This window comes from Carcharhinus amblyrhynchos, chromosome 9, assembly GCF_965287045.1.
Source record: "Carcharhinus amblyrhynchos chromosome 9, sCarAmb.v2.hapA, whole genome shotgun sequence".
NCBI lineage: Eukaryota > Metazoa > Chordata > Chondrichthyes > Carcharhiniformes > Carcharhinidae > Carcharhinus > Carcharhinus amblyrhynchos.
Genome location: NC_137332.1, coordinates 338,767 through 355,656, shown reverse-complemented (window position 1 = coordinate 355,656; position 16,890 = coordinate 338,767). Strand labels below are relative to the sequence as shown.

Genomic DNA, 16,890 nt, shown 5'->3' with positions numbered 1-16,890 from the left:
TGATAGTGTACTCGTTCATCCCGTTGGTTCTGCCAAAATGGACGACTACACATTTATCTGCGTTGAAGTCCATCTGCCACTTCTCCGCCCAGTCCTGCATCCTATCTATGTCCTGCTGCAACTTTTGCCATCCTTCCAGACCATCCACAACACAACCAACCTTCGTGTCATCAGCGAACTTACTTACCAACTGCTTGAGATTCTTGCACAAGGACACCCAGGTCCCTCTGCACAGCAGCATGCTGCAATTTTTACCATTTAAATAATAGTCCATTTTGCTGTTATTCCTACCAAAATGGATGATCTCACATTTACCAACATTATATCCCATCTGCCAGACCATCACGCACTTACTTAATCTATTTATATCCCTTTGCAGACTTTCAGTATCCCTTGCACACTTTGCTCTGCCACCCATCTTAGTGTCATCTGCCAATTTTGACACACTACACTTGGTCCCCAACTCCAAATCATCTATGTAAATCGTAAACAATTATGGTCCCAACACTAATCCCTGAGGCACATCACTAATCACTGATCGCCAGCCAGAAAAGCACCCATTTTTCCCCACTCATTGCTTTCTGTTAAGTAACCAATCCTCTATCCATCCTATTACATTACCCATAACACCGTGCACCTTTATCTTGTGTAGCAGTCTTTGGTTCAGTACCTTGTCAAATGCCTTCTGGAAATCCAGATACACCACATCCACAGATTCCCCATTGCCCACTGTGCATGTAATGTTCTCAAAAAATTCCACGAAATTAGTCAAACATGACCTGCCCTTCATGAACCTATCATTATCATGAAAGAGGTAGTGTTGGGCAAGTTGATGGGACTAAAGGTAGACAAGTCTCCTAGTCCTGATGGAATGCACCCCAGGGTACTAAAAGAGATGGCGTCTTACCAGTGGGACAATTTATATCCAGATGTCTCACTATTTCTTCCTCGGTGATAGATTCAAGCATTTTCCCTACTACAGAAGTTAAGCTAACCAGCCTATAGTTACTTGCCTTTTGTCTACCTCCTTTTTTAAACAGTGGTGTCACACTTGCTGTTTTTCAATCTGCGGGAAACACCCCAGAATCCAGTGAATTTTGGTAAACTATCACTAGTGCATTTGCTATTTCTCCCACCATCTCTTTTAGTTCCCTGGGATGCATTCCATCAGGACCAAGAGACTTGTCTACTTTTAGCCCCATTAACTTGCCCAACACTACCTCTTTCGTGATAATGATAGTTTCTAGGTTCTCCCCTGCCATAGCCTTCCTGTCATCAATTTTTGGCATGTTATTTGTATCTTCCACTGTGAAGATCAACACAAAATACCTGTTCAATGCCTCAGCAGTTTTCTCATTTTGTTATTACATCCCCCTTCTCATCCTGTAAAGGACCAGTGTGAGCCCTACCATTGATGGTCCCTTAGTTCTGTTCTCATCTAAAATTGGAAGCATTTTCTCTACCTGTACTCTCTGAGGGTAATCTGTGGAATTCTTTCCCACAGGGGGCTGTAGAGGCTGGGTCGTTAAGTATGTTCATGGCTGCGATAGACAGATTTTTTATCTGTAAGGGATTTGAGGGTTATAGGGATAGGTGGGAAAGTGGAGTTGAGGATCATCACATCAGATCAGTCATGATCTCATCGAATGGTGGAGCAGACTTGATGGGCTGAATGGCCTACATCTGTTCCTACGTCTTAAGGTGTAAAGACCTCTTCTTGTGTCATCTCTAGAAAAGAGAAAAATGCTCTGGTTTTCCTCATTTTTCCTGATATTATCACTAATTTCTGGTCTCATTCTTGTGAATGTTTAGAACATAGAACATTACAGCGCAGAACAGGCCCTTCGGTCCACGATGTTGCGCCGACCAGTTAAAAAACAATGACCCACTAACCTAAACCAATCCCTTTTCGTCCATAAACCTATCCACGGATCTCTTAAACGCCCCCAAACTAGGCGCATTTACAACCGCAGCAGGCAGGGCATTCCAATCCCTCACCACCCTCTGGGTAAAGAACCTACCCCTGACATCCGTCCTATAACTACCCCCCCCCAATTTAAAGCCATGCCCCCTCGTGCTAGCTTTCTCCATCCGAGGAAAAAGGCTATCACTGTCCACCCTATCTAAACCTCTGATCATCTTATATGTTTCAATAAGATCCCCTCTTAGCCGCCGCCTTTCTAGCGAAAACAACCTCAAATCCCTCAGTCTCTCCTCATAGGACCTCCCCTCCATACCAGGCAACATCCTGGTAAACCTCCTCTGCACCCTCTCCAAAGCCTCCACATCCTTCCTATAATGTGGGGACCAGAACTGCACACAATACTCCAAGTGCGGACGCACCAGAGTTTTGTACAGTTGCAACATGACGTTGCGGCTCCTAAATTCAATCCCCCTACCAATAAACGCCAAGACACCGTATGCCTTCCTAACAACCCTATCTACTTGATTCCCAACTTTCAGGGATCTATGTACACATACACCTAGATCCCTCTGTTCATCCACACTATTCAGAGTCCTCCCGTTAGCCCTATACTCTACACATCTGTTATTCCTGCCAAAGTGAATTACCTCACACTTTTCCGCATTAAACTCCATCCGCCACCTCTCGGCCCAGCTCTGCAACTTGTCCAAGTCTCTCTGTAAACTATGACACCCCTCTTCACTATCTACCACTCCTCCAACTTTGGTGTCATCAGCAAATTTACTGATCCACCCAACTATACCCTCATCCAGATCATTTATGAAAACTACAAACAGCAGTAGCCCCAAACAGATCCCTGAGGCACACCACTTGTAACCGAACTCCATGACGAATACTTCCCATCAACCACCACCCTCTGTCTCCTATCTGCTAGCCAATTCCTGATCCAATTAACTAAAACACCCCCAATACCATACATCTGCATTTTCTGCAGAAGCCTTCCATGGTGAACCTTATCAAACGCCTTACTAAAATCCATATATACCACGTCAACTGCCTTACCCCCATCCACCTCTTTGGTCACTTTCTCAAAAAACTCAATAAGGTTAGTAAGGCACGACCTACCCACCACAAAACCATGCTGACTATCTCCAATCAATTCATTACTCTCCAAATAACTATAAATCCTATCCCTAATAATTTTTTCTATGTTTTTTATGTTCTTATGTTCTAAAGGGATCAAGGGATATAGGAGGAAGGGGGGAATCAGGATATTGAATTCAATGATCAGCCATGATCAAAATGAATGGTGCAACAGGTTGAAGGGTTGAATGGCCTAGTTCTCCTTTTAGTTTCTATGTTGATCACCATTCCTTCACTGTCACTGGGTTAAAATCCTGGAATTCCTTCCCTAACAGTACCATGGGTGTACCTGCGTCATGTGATGGCTGCAATTTAAGAAACCAGCTTACCATCACATTGTCCAGGGCAATTAGGGATGTTCATGTTTCATTAATAAAATGAAGAAAATAATCTATATAATAATTTAGATACACTAGGATTTGGATGTCAGCTCTTAGGGTTGAAGGCCAGAGTTAGGGCCTCCCAGGACGTGATGGTGAAAGATCTCCCCCTTGCTCCTGTGTACTGGAATGATGTTCCTGACACTGAATTCTCACATAAAGAATCCAATCTCCAACTTGTTTGAAGAACGTGATCCCCAATCAGACCTCCTTGGCCAATGTGTTTAGCCACCACAGGTGAACAGGAATTCACTGTTTAATGATGGAGGCTTTGAGATCTGCTTCAGTCTAATTTCTAACTATTCTTCGGTTTTGCTAATGGTTTCAAGGTGCTAAAGACTCGAATGGCTCTGCGGAAGACTGGACAATATGCGGGGCTAGGGGACTGCATCAAGAAAATAATGAAGCAGGAAGGACTGATTGCATTTTACAAAGGCTACATTCCAAACATTCTGGGTATTATTCCATATGCCGGCATTGACCTTGCTATCTATGAGGTAGGTTCAAAAAAATAACCTTAAATATTTCCTTATATTCGTTGTTTAAGGGCAGGTGGGCCAGTGGTAAAACTCATCTATTCCTCGCTGCTCCATACACTCAAATCTACATAAAAGTTCAAAGTCCATCAGGCTCCTAACGGTCAAAGCTGCCAAACTGGACCTGCAGCAGTTGGTGAGGTAACCAACAAGAAGGAAAAAGTGACTTGTCATCATCAGTTTACCTATTGCAGATGTATTGAGTTGGATGATCAGCCATGATTATAATGAATGGCAGTACAGAATTGAAGGGCCAAATGGCCCCCTTCTGCTCCTATCATCTATGTCTATGTTAACTATCTGTGACTGTCTCTGCACTAGTGACTACCGCACAGTCCTTGTTGAGACAAGTGTGCCCCAAAGTGTTGTGTGGCACTACTGTGCTAAATTGGATAGATGCAGAACAAATCTAGCAACTCAAAACTGGACATCCGGGAGAGTGAGTGGGCATAATTGTTTCAAATGCATTCTGTAACCTCATGGTCTGGCATTTCCCTCACTTTAGCTTGACCATTGAGCCTGGTTCAATGCAGAGTGCAGGAGTGCATGCTAGGTGGCATGTCCCACGAATGAATAAAAACTAAGCTCCCAGTTCAGAGCCATAGAGTCACACGGTATAGGAACTGGTATTGGTCCCTGCTGACTGTCAAATACCTGTTAATACTAATCCCAATCTGGCAATGATCCTGCTTCTACTGCCTTTTCCTTTGTGTCTGTGCAACAAACATAATGAACATCCTTGAATATCCAGTTCCCAAGTCTGGTCACCCTGCGGCCATGTCTCTGTAATAGTGACTAAAGCGCATCCGTTTACCTCGATTTGTGCTTCCAATCACTATCTTGTTGAGAATGCTGCGTGCATTCCGACAGAGTTCCTTAAACCACAAGCAATACGGTTAGCACTGCTGCCTCACAGCGCCAGGGACCCAGATGGCTCCTGGTTCTGGACTCCACCATCAGAAACTCCTTGCATCTACCCTGTCCAGTCCTGTTAGAATTTTATTGATCTCTTTGAGATTCCCCCCTCATTCTTAATTCCAGCAAATACAATCCTAACCAACACAATCTCTCCTTATACGCCAGCCCTGTCATCACTGGAATCAGTCTGATAAGCCTGTGTTGCACTCCTCCTAGGGCAAGGATATCCTTCCTCAGGAGATCAAAACTCTGTCAGTATTCCAAGTGTGGCCTCACCAAGGCCCTGTATAATTGCATCAACACATCCCTGCTCCTCTACTCGAAACCTCTCTCAATGAAGGCCAATATGCCATTCGCCTTCTTTATCGCCTGCTGCACCTGCATGCTTACCTTCAGTGACTGGTGTACAAGGACATTCAGTTCCACTGCACACTTCCCTCACCTAATTTATGGACATTCATATAACAATCTGCCATCCTGTTTTTGCTACTGAAGTGGATAACCTCACATTTGTCCACATTATACTGCATCTGCCATTCATTTGCGCACTCATGTATCTTGTCCAAATCACACTGAAACATCTCTGCATCCTCCTTACGGCTCACCCTCCCAAGTTTGTATCGTCTGCAAATTTGGAGCTATTGGGCATGATCTTACCAGCCCCGCACAGTGGTCGATCAGCAAGGCAAGCCGGTAAGATAGGGCAAGAGGCAGAAGATCTGGTTGCACCTGGTTTCCCTCCTCTCACAATGTTCCAGCCACGTTTTGCTGACAAAATTATAACTATTAATGATATGTTTTATATTTCACTAATGAGCCCTCTCACTGGTGAGGACTGCAGATAGTCCCACTAATGGGGACCAGGATTCCTGGTGGGACTGGAGGTCATTGAAGCTTCCTGGATTTCCAGAGGCATTTGACAAGGTGCTGCACCAAAGACAGCGACATAAGATAAAGGTGCACAGTGTTACGGGTAATGTGTTAGCGTGGATAGAGGACTGGTTAACTAACAGAAAGCAAAGAGTGGGGGTAAATGGGTGTTTTTCAGGTTGGTGATCAGTGACTAGTGATGTGCCTCAGGGATCAGTGTTGGGACCGCAATTGTTTATGATTTGCATAGATGATTTGGAGTTGGGGACCAAGTGTAGTGTGTCGCAATGTGCAGATGACACTAAGATGAGTGGCAGAGCAAAGTGTGCAGAGGATGCTAAAAGTCTGCAAAGGGATTTTGATCGTCTAAGTGAGTGAGCGAGGGCCTGGCAGATGGGGTACAGTGTTGGTAAATGTGAGATCATCCAATTTGGTAGGAATAACATCAAAATGGACTATTATTTATGCTGCTGTGCAGAGGGACCTGGGTGTTCTTGTGTAAGAATCACAAAAGGTTGGTTTGCAGATGCAGCAGGTAATTAAGAAGGCAAATGGAATTTTGTCCTTCATTGCTAGAGGGATGGAGTTTAAAAACAGCGAGGTTATGTTGCAGCTGTATAAGGTGCTGGTGAGGACACACCTGGAGTTACTGTGTACAGTTTTGGTCTCCTTACTTGAGAAAGGATATACTGGCACTGGAGGGGGTGCAGAGGAGATTCACTCGGTTGATTCCAGAGTTGAGAGGGTTGGCTTCTGAGGAGAGACTGAGTAGACTGGGGCTATACTCATTGGAATTCAGAAAAATGAGAATCATAGAATCCTACAGTTCAGAAAGCGGCCCTTCAGCCCATCGAGTCTGCATCGAACACAATCCCACCCAGGCCCTACCCCCATATCCCTACATATTATCCCCACTAATCCCTCTAACCTATGCATCCCTGGACACTAAGAGGCAATTTCTTAGCATGGCCAATCAACCTAACCCGCACATCTTTGGACTGTGGGAGGAAACCAGAGCACCCGGAGGAAACCCACGCAGACACGAGGAGAATGTGCAAACTCCACACAGACAGTGACCTGAGCCAGGAATTGAACCCAGGTCCCTTGAGCTGTGAAGCAGCAGTGCTAACCACTATGCTACCGTGCGATATGTATCTGTAAAGCTATAGTTGGGGTGAAGCTATTGTGTGATTTGACTCATTTTCTGGTGTTTATTGAAATGTTTGCCACCTTTTTGTCTTGTCTGACATTCATTGTGCTTGTCCAATAAATGTTTCATTCTTTGTGTTAAAAGTATACCAGCAGATTCCTGGAAACGTGTTCAGTAACTGTCCACCGTGGTTTTTTAAAAAAATTAAAAGTTAGGATCTATCAAGGTAGGCTTCAATCTGGGACCTGACTAATTAAACCTCAACTGGGATCGTCACTTTATTAGCTTCATAAAATTTACTTTTTAGTCACAAAAAGGCTTACATTAACACTGCAATGAAGTTACCGAGTCATTGCACTCCACGCCTGTTCGGGTCAGTGCACCTAACCAGCACATCTTTCAGACTGTGGGAGGAAACCAGAGCACTCAGAGGGAACCCACGCAGATGTGGGGAGAATGTGCAAACTCCACACAGACAGTGATCCAACCCGGGTCCCCGGCACAATGAGGCAGCAATGTGAACCACTGTGCCACCATGCCGCCTGTTGACATAAGAATCATTAGAACTCAGAGCAGGAGTCAGCAATTTAGCCCCTCAAGTCTGCTCTGCCATTCAATATGATCATGGCTGATCTCATGTCAGGCTGAACTCCACTTTTCTGCCCGTTCACCTTAACCCTTCAAGCTCTGGGTATGCATTCATGGCAGGGGAGCATGTGCGGATCGCATGCGTGCCCAGCTGTCAGAATCTCCAATCCTGCTGCGCTAGAAAATCAGCATTGCACAGAATCGTCTCTAGTCGCCACGCTACCAGAAGGATGTGGCGACTTTGGAGAGGGTATAGAAAAGATTTACCAGGATGGTGACTGGTATGGAGGGCATTAGCTATGAGGAGAGGTTGGAGAAACTTGGTTTGTTCTCACTGGAGCGACGGAGGTTGAAGGGCGACCTGATAGAAGCCTACAAGATTATGAGAGGCATGGACAGAGTGGATAGTCAGAAGCATTTTCCCAGGGTGGAAGAGTCAATTACTTGGGAGCACAGGTTTCCTCAGTATACATCTTTGCCTCAGTATTCACAGTGGAAGCTGATCTGGGAGATTTTGCTATGGTTTTACAGCAGGTGGAAAAGATTGAGTATGTGGATATTAAGGAGGAGGATGTGTTAGATCATTTGAATTCTATCAAGATAGATAAGTCTCCGGGACCAGATGGCGATGATCTTTGCGTCGTCAATGGAGACGGGAGAGGTTCCGGAAGATTGGAGGATTGCAGATGTAGTTCCTATTTTCAAGAAAGGGAACAGAGATAGCCCGGGAAATTACCGACCGGTGAGTCTGACCTCAGTGGTTGGTAAGCTGATGGAGAGGCTTCTGAGAGACAAGATTTATGAGCATTTGGAGAGGTTTGACATGATCAGAAATAGTCAGCATGGTTTTGTCAAGGGCAGGTCGTGCCTTACGAGCCTGGTTGAGTTCTTCGAAAATGTGACTGAACACATTGACGAAGGAAGTGCAGTGGAAGTGTACATGGACATCAGCAAGGCGTTTGATAAGGTCCCCCATGCAAGACTTCTTGCAAAGGGAGAGGGCATGGGATCCAAAGGCCTTTGGCCTTGTGGATCCAGAACTGGCTTGCCTGCAGAAGGCAGAGAGTGGTTGTGGATGGGTCTTTTTCGGCATGGAGGTCAGTCACCAGTGGAGTGCCCCAGGGATCTGTTCTAGGACTCTTGCTGTTTGTCATTTTCATAAATGACCTGGATGAGGAAGTGGAGGGATGGGTAAGTAAGTTTGCTGATGACACGAAGGTCGGTGGTGTTGTGGATGGTCTGGAAGGATGTCAAAAGTTGGAGCAGGACATAAATAGGATGCAGGACTGGGCGGAGAAGTGGCAGATGGACTTCAACACGGATAAATGCGTAGTCGTCCATTTTGGCAGAACCAACGGGATGAACGAGTACACTATCAAGGGCAGGAGTCTTAGTAGTGTTGAAGAGCAGAAGGATCTTGGGGTCCGGGTCCACAGGACTCTTAAATCGGCCTCGCAGGTGGAGGATGTGGTCAAGAAGGCGTATGGTGTACTGGCCTTCATTAATCGAGGGATTGAGTTTAGGAGTCTGGAGGTAATGCTGCAACTTTGTAAGACCCTTGTCAGGCCTCATTTGGAGTACTGTGCGCAGTTCTGGTCGCCTCACTATAGGAAAGACGTAGAAGCTATTGAAAGAGTACAGAGGAGATTTACAAGGATGTTGCCTGGACTGGGAGGCATGCCTTATGAAGTTAGGTTGAGGGAGCTGGGACTCTTTTCCCTGGAGAGACGAAGGTTGAGAGGCGACCTGATAGAAGTTTATAAAATGTTGAGAGGAATAGATAGGGTGGATTCTCAGAGGCTATTTCCCCAGGTTGAAATGGTCGCTACGAGAGGACACAGATTGAAGGTGCGGGGAGGCATGTACAGAAGTGATGTTAGGGGTAAGTTTTTCATTCAGAGGGTGGTGAGTGAATGGAATCGGCTGCCGTCAGTGGTGGTGGAGGCGAACTCGCTGGGGTCTTTTAAAAGACTTCTGGATGAGTATATGGGGTTTAATGGGATTGGGGGTTACAGATAGGTCTATAGATTGGTAGGTGTTGATGTGATCGGCGCAACTCGTGGGCCGAAGGACCTGTTTGTGCTGTAGTGTTCTATGTTCTATGTTGAAGGGGCAAGGTTTAAAGGACATGTACGAGGCAGGTATTTTACAGAGAGGGTGGTGGGTGCCTGGAATTCGCTGCCGGAGGAGGTAGTGGAAGAGGATATGGAAGTGACTTTTAAGGGGCGTCTGGACAAATACATGAATAGGATGGGATTAGAGGGATATGGTCCCTGGAAGTGTAGGGGGTTTATGTTCGGACAGGCAGCATAGAATCCATAGAATCCCCACAGTTCAGAAGGAAGCCATTTGGCCGATCGAGTCTGCACCGATCACAACCCTACCCAGGGCCCTGTCCCCATAACCCTGCGAAACCCTTGTTAGTCCCCCTGACACTGAGGGGCAATTTACCACGTGCAATCCACCTAACCTGCACATCTTTGGAACATAGAACAGTACAGCACAGTATAGATCCTCCAGCCCTCAATGTTGTGCTGAGCTATGTCCAAATCCCAAGATCGAGCTATCCCACTCCCTATCATTCTGGAGTGCTCCATGTTACTATCCAATAACCGCTTGAAAGTTCCTAAAGTGTCCGACTCCACTATCACAGCAGGCAGTGCATTCCACACCCCAACCACTCTCTGAATAAAGAATCTACCTCGATGCGATTACTGTCACTGGAGAGGTAGTGCTTGATAGACTAATGGGACTGAAGGAGGACAAGTCCCCAGGACTGGATGGAATGCATCCCAGGGTTCTGAAGGAAATGACAGAGGTGATAGTGGATGCCTTAGTGATTATTTATCAAAATTCGCTGGATTCCGAGGAAGTGCCGGAAGATTGGAAAACGGCTAATGTTACGCCGCTGTTTAAAAAAGGTAGCAGACAAAAGGCAGGGAATTATAGGCTGGTTAGTTTAACGTCTGTAGTTGGAAAAATGCTATAATCCGTCATCAAAGAAGAAATTGTGAGGCATCTAGAAAAGAATGGTTTGATCGAGCAGACGCAGCACGGATTCGTTAAGGGGAAGTCATGTTTGACGAATTTATTGGATTTCTATGAGGATGTGACTAGTGCGGTAGACAGAGGGGAACCGGTGGATGTGGTGTTTTTAGATTTCCAAAAGGCGTTTGATAAGATGCCTCATAAAAGGTTGCTACAGAAGGTTAGGGTGCACGGAGTTGGGAGTTAGCGTGGATAGGGGATTGGTTGTCTAATAGGAAGCAGAGAGTTGGTATCAATAGGGGCTATTCTGGTTGGCGGTTGGTGACTAGTGGAGTGCCGCAGGGATCGGTGCTGGGGTCTCAGCTATTTACCATTTATACGGATGATCTGGAGGAGGGGGCTGAGTGTAGGGGGACAAATTTTGCTGATGACATGAAGATGAGTGGAAAAAGCAAATTGCGTGGAGAGTGTGGAAAGTCTGCAGAGGGATCTGGATAGGCTGAGCGAGTGGGTGAGGACCTGGCAGATGGAGTATAATGTTAGCAAGTGTGAGGTTATCCACTTTGGCAGAAATAATAGTAGGAGGGATTATTATTTAAAAGGCGAAAAGCTGCAGCATGCAACGGTGCAGAGGGACCTGGGGGTCCTTGTGCACGAGTCGCAAAAACCCAGTCTGCAGGTGCAGCAGGTGATCAGGAAGGTGAATGGAATATTGGCCTTTATAGCGAGAGGGATAGAATATAAAAGCAGGGAGGTCTTGCTGCAACTGTACAGGGCACTGGTGAGGCCACAGCTGGAGTACTGTGTGCAGTTTTGGTCGCCGCACTTGCGCAAGGATATTTTGGCCTTGGAGGGAGTGCAGAGGAGGTTCACTAGGCTGATACCGGAGATGAGGGGGTTGGACTATGAAGAGAGACTGAATAGACTGGGTCTGTACTCATTGGAGTTTAGAAGGATGAGGGGGGATCTTACAGAGATCTATAAGATAATGAAGGGGACGGATAGGGTAGAGGTAGAGAGATTCTTCCCGCTTAGGAAGGACAGCAGGACTAGAGGGCACAGCCTCAAGATAAGGAGGGGGGGGGTGCAGTTTAGATCAGAGTTGAGGAGGAACTACTTCACTCAAAGGGTGGTGAATCTCTGGAATTCTCTGCCCATTGAAGTGGTGGAGGCTACCTCACTAAATATATTTAAGTCACAGGTAGATAGGTTTTTGATAGACAGGGGAATTAAGGGTTATGAGGAGAAAGCGGGAAAGTGGAACTGATCCACTTCAGATCAGCCATGATCTTATTGAATGGTGGGGCAGGCTCAAAGGGCTAGATGGCCTACTCCTGCTCCTATTTCTTATGTTCTTACATCCCTCCTATATCACCCACCATGAACCTAGTAATAGCTACATCCACCCAAGGAAATAGTCTCTGAACGTCCACTCTATCTATCCCCCTCATCATCTTATAAACCTCTATTAAGTCGCCTCTCATCCACCTCTGCTCTAAAAAGAAAACCCTAGCTCCTTCAATCTTTCCTCATGAGACCTACCCTCCAAACCAGGCAGCATCCTGGTAAATCTCCTCTGCACTCTCTCCAATGCTTCCACATCCTTCTTATAGTGAGGTGACCAGAACTGAACACAATATTCCAAATGTGGTCTCACCAACATCCAGTATAGTTGCAGCATAACCCCATTAACTTCCTACCTTAGCCATGGAAATCTTTCCCCTTTTTACCACACTTCCTCCTCTCTAGAATATATTTTAGTTGGGAGGACTTGAATATCTCATTAAATATCTGCCCCTGTTCATCCACTGTCTGACCTTTTCGTCTTCCTGCCTAGTTAACTAGGGCCAAAGCTGTCCTCATGCCTACGTAACTACCTCGGTTTGACTCCGGGATGCAAGGATGGGGGTAAATGGGTGTTTTACTGGTTGGTGATCAGTTATTAGTGATGTGCCTCAGGGATCAGTGTTGGGACTGTAATTGTTTACGATTTACATCGATGATTTGGAGTTGGGGACCAAGTGTAATGTGTCAAAATTCACAGATGACAATGAGATGGGTGGCAGGGCAAAGTGTGCGGAGGATGCTGAAAGTCTGCAAAGGGATATAGATAGTCTTAGTGAGTGGGTGAGGGTCTGGCAGATGGAGTACAATGTTGGTAAATGTGAGGTCATCCATTTTGGTAGGAATAACAGCAAAATGGAGTGTTATTTAAATGGTAAAAAATTGCAGCATGCTGCTGTGCAGAGGGATCTGGGTGTCCTTGTGCAGGAATCTCAAGGAGTTGGTTTGCAGGTACAGCAGGTAATTAAGAAGCAAATGGAATTTTGTCCTTCATTGCCAGAGGGATGGAGTTTAAAAACAGCGAGGTTATGTTGCAGCTGTATAAGGTGCTGGTGAGGTCACATCTGGAGTATTGCATATAGTTTTGGTCTCCTTACTTGAGAAGGAGTATATTGGTACCAGAGGGGATGCAGAGGAGATTCACTAGGTTGATTCCAGAGCTGAGAGGGTTGGCTTATGATGAGAGACTGAGTGGACTGGGGCTATAGTCATTGGAATTCCGAAAAATGAGGGAGATCTTATAGAAACATATAAGATTTGGGGCGGTATGTTAGCACAGTGGTTAGCACTGCTGCTTCACTGCTCCAGGGACTTGGGTTCGATACCTGGCTTGGGTCACTCTCTGTGGAGTTTGCATAGTCTCCTCATGTCTGCGTGGGTTTCCTCCAGGTGCTCCGGTTTCCTCCCACAGTCCAAAGACATGCGGGTTAGGTTGATTGGCCATGCTAAAATTGCCCCTTAGTGTCCTGAGATGTGTAGATTGGAGGGATTAGTGGGTAAATATGTAGGGATATGGGGTAGGGCCTGGGTGGGATTGTGGTCAGTGCACGCTCGATGGGCCCAATGGCCTCTTTCTGCACTGTAGGGTTTCTATGATTCTATGATTATGAAGGGAATCGATAAGATAGAATCAGGGAAGTTGTTTCCACTGGCGGGTGAAACTAGAACTAGGGGCATAGCCTCAAAATAAGGGGAAGCAGATTTAGGACTGAGTTGAGGAGGAACTTCTTCACACAAAGGGTTGTGAATCTGTGGAATTCCCTGACCAGTGAAGCAGTTGAGGCTCCCTCATTGAATGTTTTTAAGGCAAGAATAAATTTTTGAACAGTAAAGGAATTAAGGGTTATGGTGAGTGGGCGGGTAAGTGGAGCTGAGTCCACAAAAAGATCAGCCATGATCTTATTGAATGGTGGGGCAGGCTCGAGGGACCAGATGGCTGACTCCTGCTCCTGGTTCTTACGTTCTTATGTAAGTGTGGGCCTCCAGTTTCTTGCCCTCAAACTGTGCTGGTTAGGTGCATTGACCTGAACAGGTGCCGGACTGTGGCGACTAGGGGAATTCCACAGAACTTCATTGCAGTGTTAATGTAAGCCTTACTTGTGACTAATAAATAAACTCAGGACACTAAAGTTTAAACTTTACATTTGAAATTCTAAAATGCTATGATCATTCTTCCTTAGAGGATCCTGAACTATGAGATCATTTATTAGCCCTTATTATACAATACCTATACAAATCCAGAGTACAAAGAACAGTACAGCACAGGAAACAGGCCCTTCAGCCCTCCAGGCCTGTGCCGTGCATTGGTCCAAATGGACCATGCGTTTGTATCCCTCCATTCCCAGGCTGCTCATGTGTCTATCCAGGTAATTCTTAAACGATCCCAGTGTGTCCGCCTCCACCACTCTACTTGGCAGCGCATTCCAGGCCTCCACCACCCTCTGCGTAAAATACGTCCCTCTGATACCTGAGTTAAACCTCGCCCCTCTCACCTTGAGCCTGTGACCCCTCGTGATCATTATCTCCGACCTGGGAAAAAGCTTCCCACTGTTCACCCAATCTATACCCTTCATAATTTTATACACTTCTATTAGGTCTCCCCTCATTCTCCGTCTTTCCAGGGAGAACAACCCCAGTTTACCCAATCTCTCCTCATAGCTAAGACCTTCCATACCACGCAACATCCTGGTAAACCTTCTCTGCATTCACTCTAAAGCCTCCACATCCTTCTGGTAGTGTGGCAACCAGAACTGGACGCAGTATTCCAAATGTGGCCTAACCAGCGTTCTATACAGCTGCAACATCTTATGCCAACTTTTATACTCTATGCCCAGTCCAATAAAGGCAAGCATGTCATATGCCTTCTTTACGACCTTCTCCACCTGTGCTGCCACCTTCAGGGATTTGTGGACTTGCACACCTAGCTCCCTCTGTGTTTCTATACTCTTGATGGCCCTGTCATTTATTGTATAGCTCCCTGCTACACTAGTTCTTCCAAAATGCATCACCTCGCATTTATCTGGATTAAATTCCATCTGCCATTTCTCCGCCCAATTTTCCAGCCTATCTATATCCTGCTGTATTGTCCGACAATGTTCATAGCTATCCGCAAGTCCAGCCATCATCTTGTCATCTGCAAACTTGCTGATCACACCAGTTACTCACTCTTCCAGATCATTTCTATATATCACAAATAGCAGAGGTCCCAGTACAGAGCCCTGCGGAACACCACTGGTCACAGACCTCCAGCCGGAAAAAGACCCTTCAACTGCTACCCTCTGTCTCCTGTGGCCAAAAGTCCGACAACACCAGGTTTTAGTCCAACCGATTTATTTGATAATAGACTCACAAGCTTTCGAGGCTTCCCTCTTCGTCAGGTGAATGGAGAGTTCTGGCCTCAGACAGAGCATATAAAGCACAGACAGTTTAGAGATTACTGATTAGAATGCGAATCCTTACACCTAACCTGCTGTTCAAGACCTGAAGTGGCTGACAATGTGAGTGGAAGGAGCACTGATCACAGATGACAATACACATCTCTGTAAACTGTGATCAGTGCTCCTTCCACTCACATTGTCAGCCACTTCAGGTCTTGAACAGCAGGTTAGGTGTAAGGATTCGCATTCTAATCAGTAATCTCTAAACTGTCTGTGCTTTATATGCTCTGTCTGAGGCCAGAACTCTCCATTCACCTGACGAAGAGGGAAGCCTCGAAAGCTTGTGAGTCTATTATCAAATAAATCGGTTGGACTAAAACCTGGTGTTGTCAGACTTTTTACTGTGTTTACGCCAGTCCAACGCCGGCATACCCACATCCTGTGGCCAAGCCAGTTCTCTACCCATCTAGCCACCTGTCCTTGTATCCCATGAGCCTTAACCTTCTTAACCAACCTGCCATGAGGGACTTTGTCAGACGCCTTACTAAAATCCATATAGACGACATCCACAGCCCTTCCTTCGTCGACCATTTTTGTCACCTCCTCAAAAAACTCTACCAAATTTGTAAGGCACGACCTCCCTCTTACAAAGCCATGCTGTCCATCACTAACGAGACTGCTCCGTTCTAAATGCGCATACACCCTATCTCTAAGAATCCTCTCCAACAACTTCCCTACCACGGACGTCAAGCTCACCGGTCTATCTGCTGTTCGTCAGCCCATTGGCCCAATTGATCCAATATCCATTGCAATTGGATATAACCTTCACTGCCCACTATGTCACCAATTGTGGTGTCATCTGCAAACTTATGAACCACGCCTCCTATATTCTCATCTAAATCATTCATATAAATGACAAATAACAGTGGATCCAGCACCGATCCCTGAAGCACACCGCTGGTCACAGGCCTCCAGCTTGAAAGACAATTCTTTACTACCACCCTCTGGCTTCTGTCAAGAAGCCAATTTTGTATCCATTTAGATACCTGACCCTGGATCCCATGAGATTTAACCTTATGCAACAACCTATCATGCAGTACCTTGCCAAAGGCCTTGCTAAAGTCCATGTAGACAACATCAACTGCACTGCCCTCATCTACTTTCTTGGTTACCCCTTCAAACAACTCATTCAAATTTGTGAGACATGATTTTCCACTCACAAAGCCATGCTGACTGTTCCTAATCAGTCCGTGCGTCTCTAAATGTCTCTCAAAATACTTTCCAACAACATACCCACCAGATGTGAGGCTCACTCTCCTGTAGAACAAAAAACAAAAAAAATTACAGCACAGGAACAGGCCTTTCGGCCTTCCAAGCCTGCACTGACCATGCTGCCCGACTTAATTAAACCCCTTCCTCCCCTTCCAGGGACCATATCCCTCTATCCCCTTCCTATTCATGTACTTGTCAAGATGCCTCTTAAAAGTCACTACCGTATCCGCTTCCACTACCACTCCCGGCAATGAGTTCCAGGCACCCACTACTCTCTGCGTAAAAAAATCTACCTCGTACATCTGCTTTAAACCTTGCCTCTTCCACCTTAAACTTATGCCCCCTAGTAATTGACTCTTCCATCTTGGGAAAAGGCTTCTGACTATCCACTCTGTCTGTG

The 16,890-nt window shown here is 45.9% G+C and overlaps 1 protein-coding gene across 1 annotated transcript in view; it reads left to right on the top strand.

Moving 5' to 3' along the window:
* The window catches only part of LOC145347543 (mitochondrial adenyl nucleotide antiporter SLC25A24-A-like), a 64,326-nt gene that overhangs the window by 33,049 nt on the left and 14,387 nt on the right, over positions 1 to 16,890 (top strand). The window contains exon 8 of the mRNA XM_080195066.1: positions 3,777 to 3,944. Within this exon, the coding sequence (XP_080051192.1) occupies positions 3,777 to 3,944 (168 nt within the window). The remainder of the gene's footprint in view (positions 1 to 3,776; positions 3,945 to 16,890) is intronic.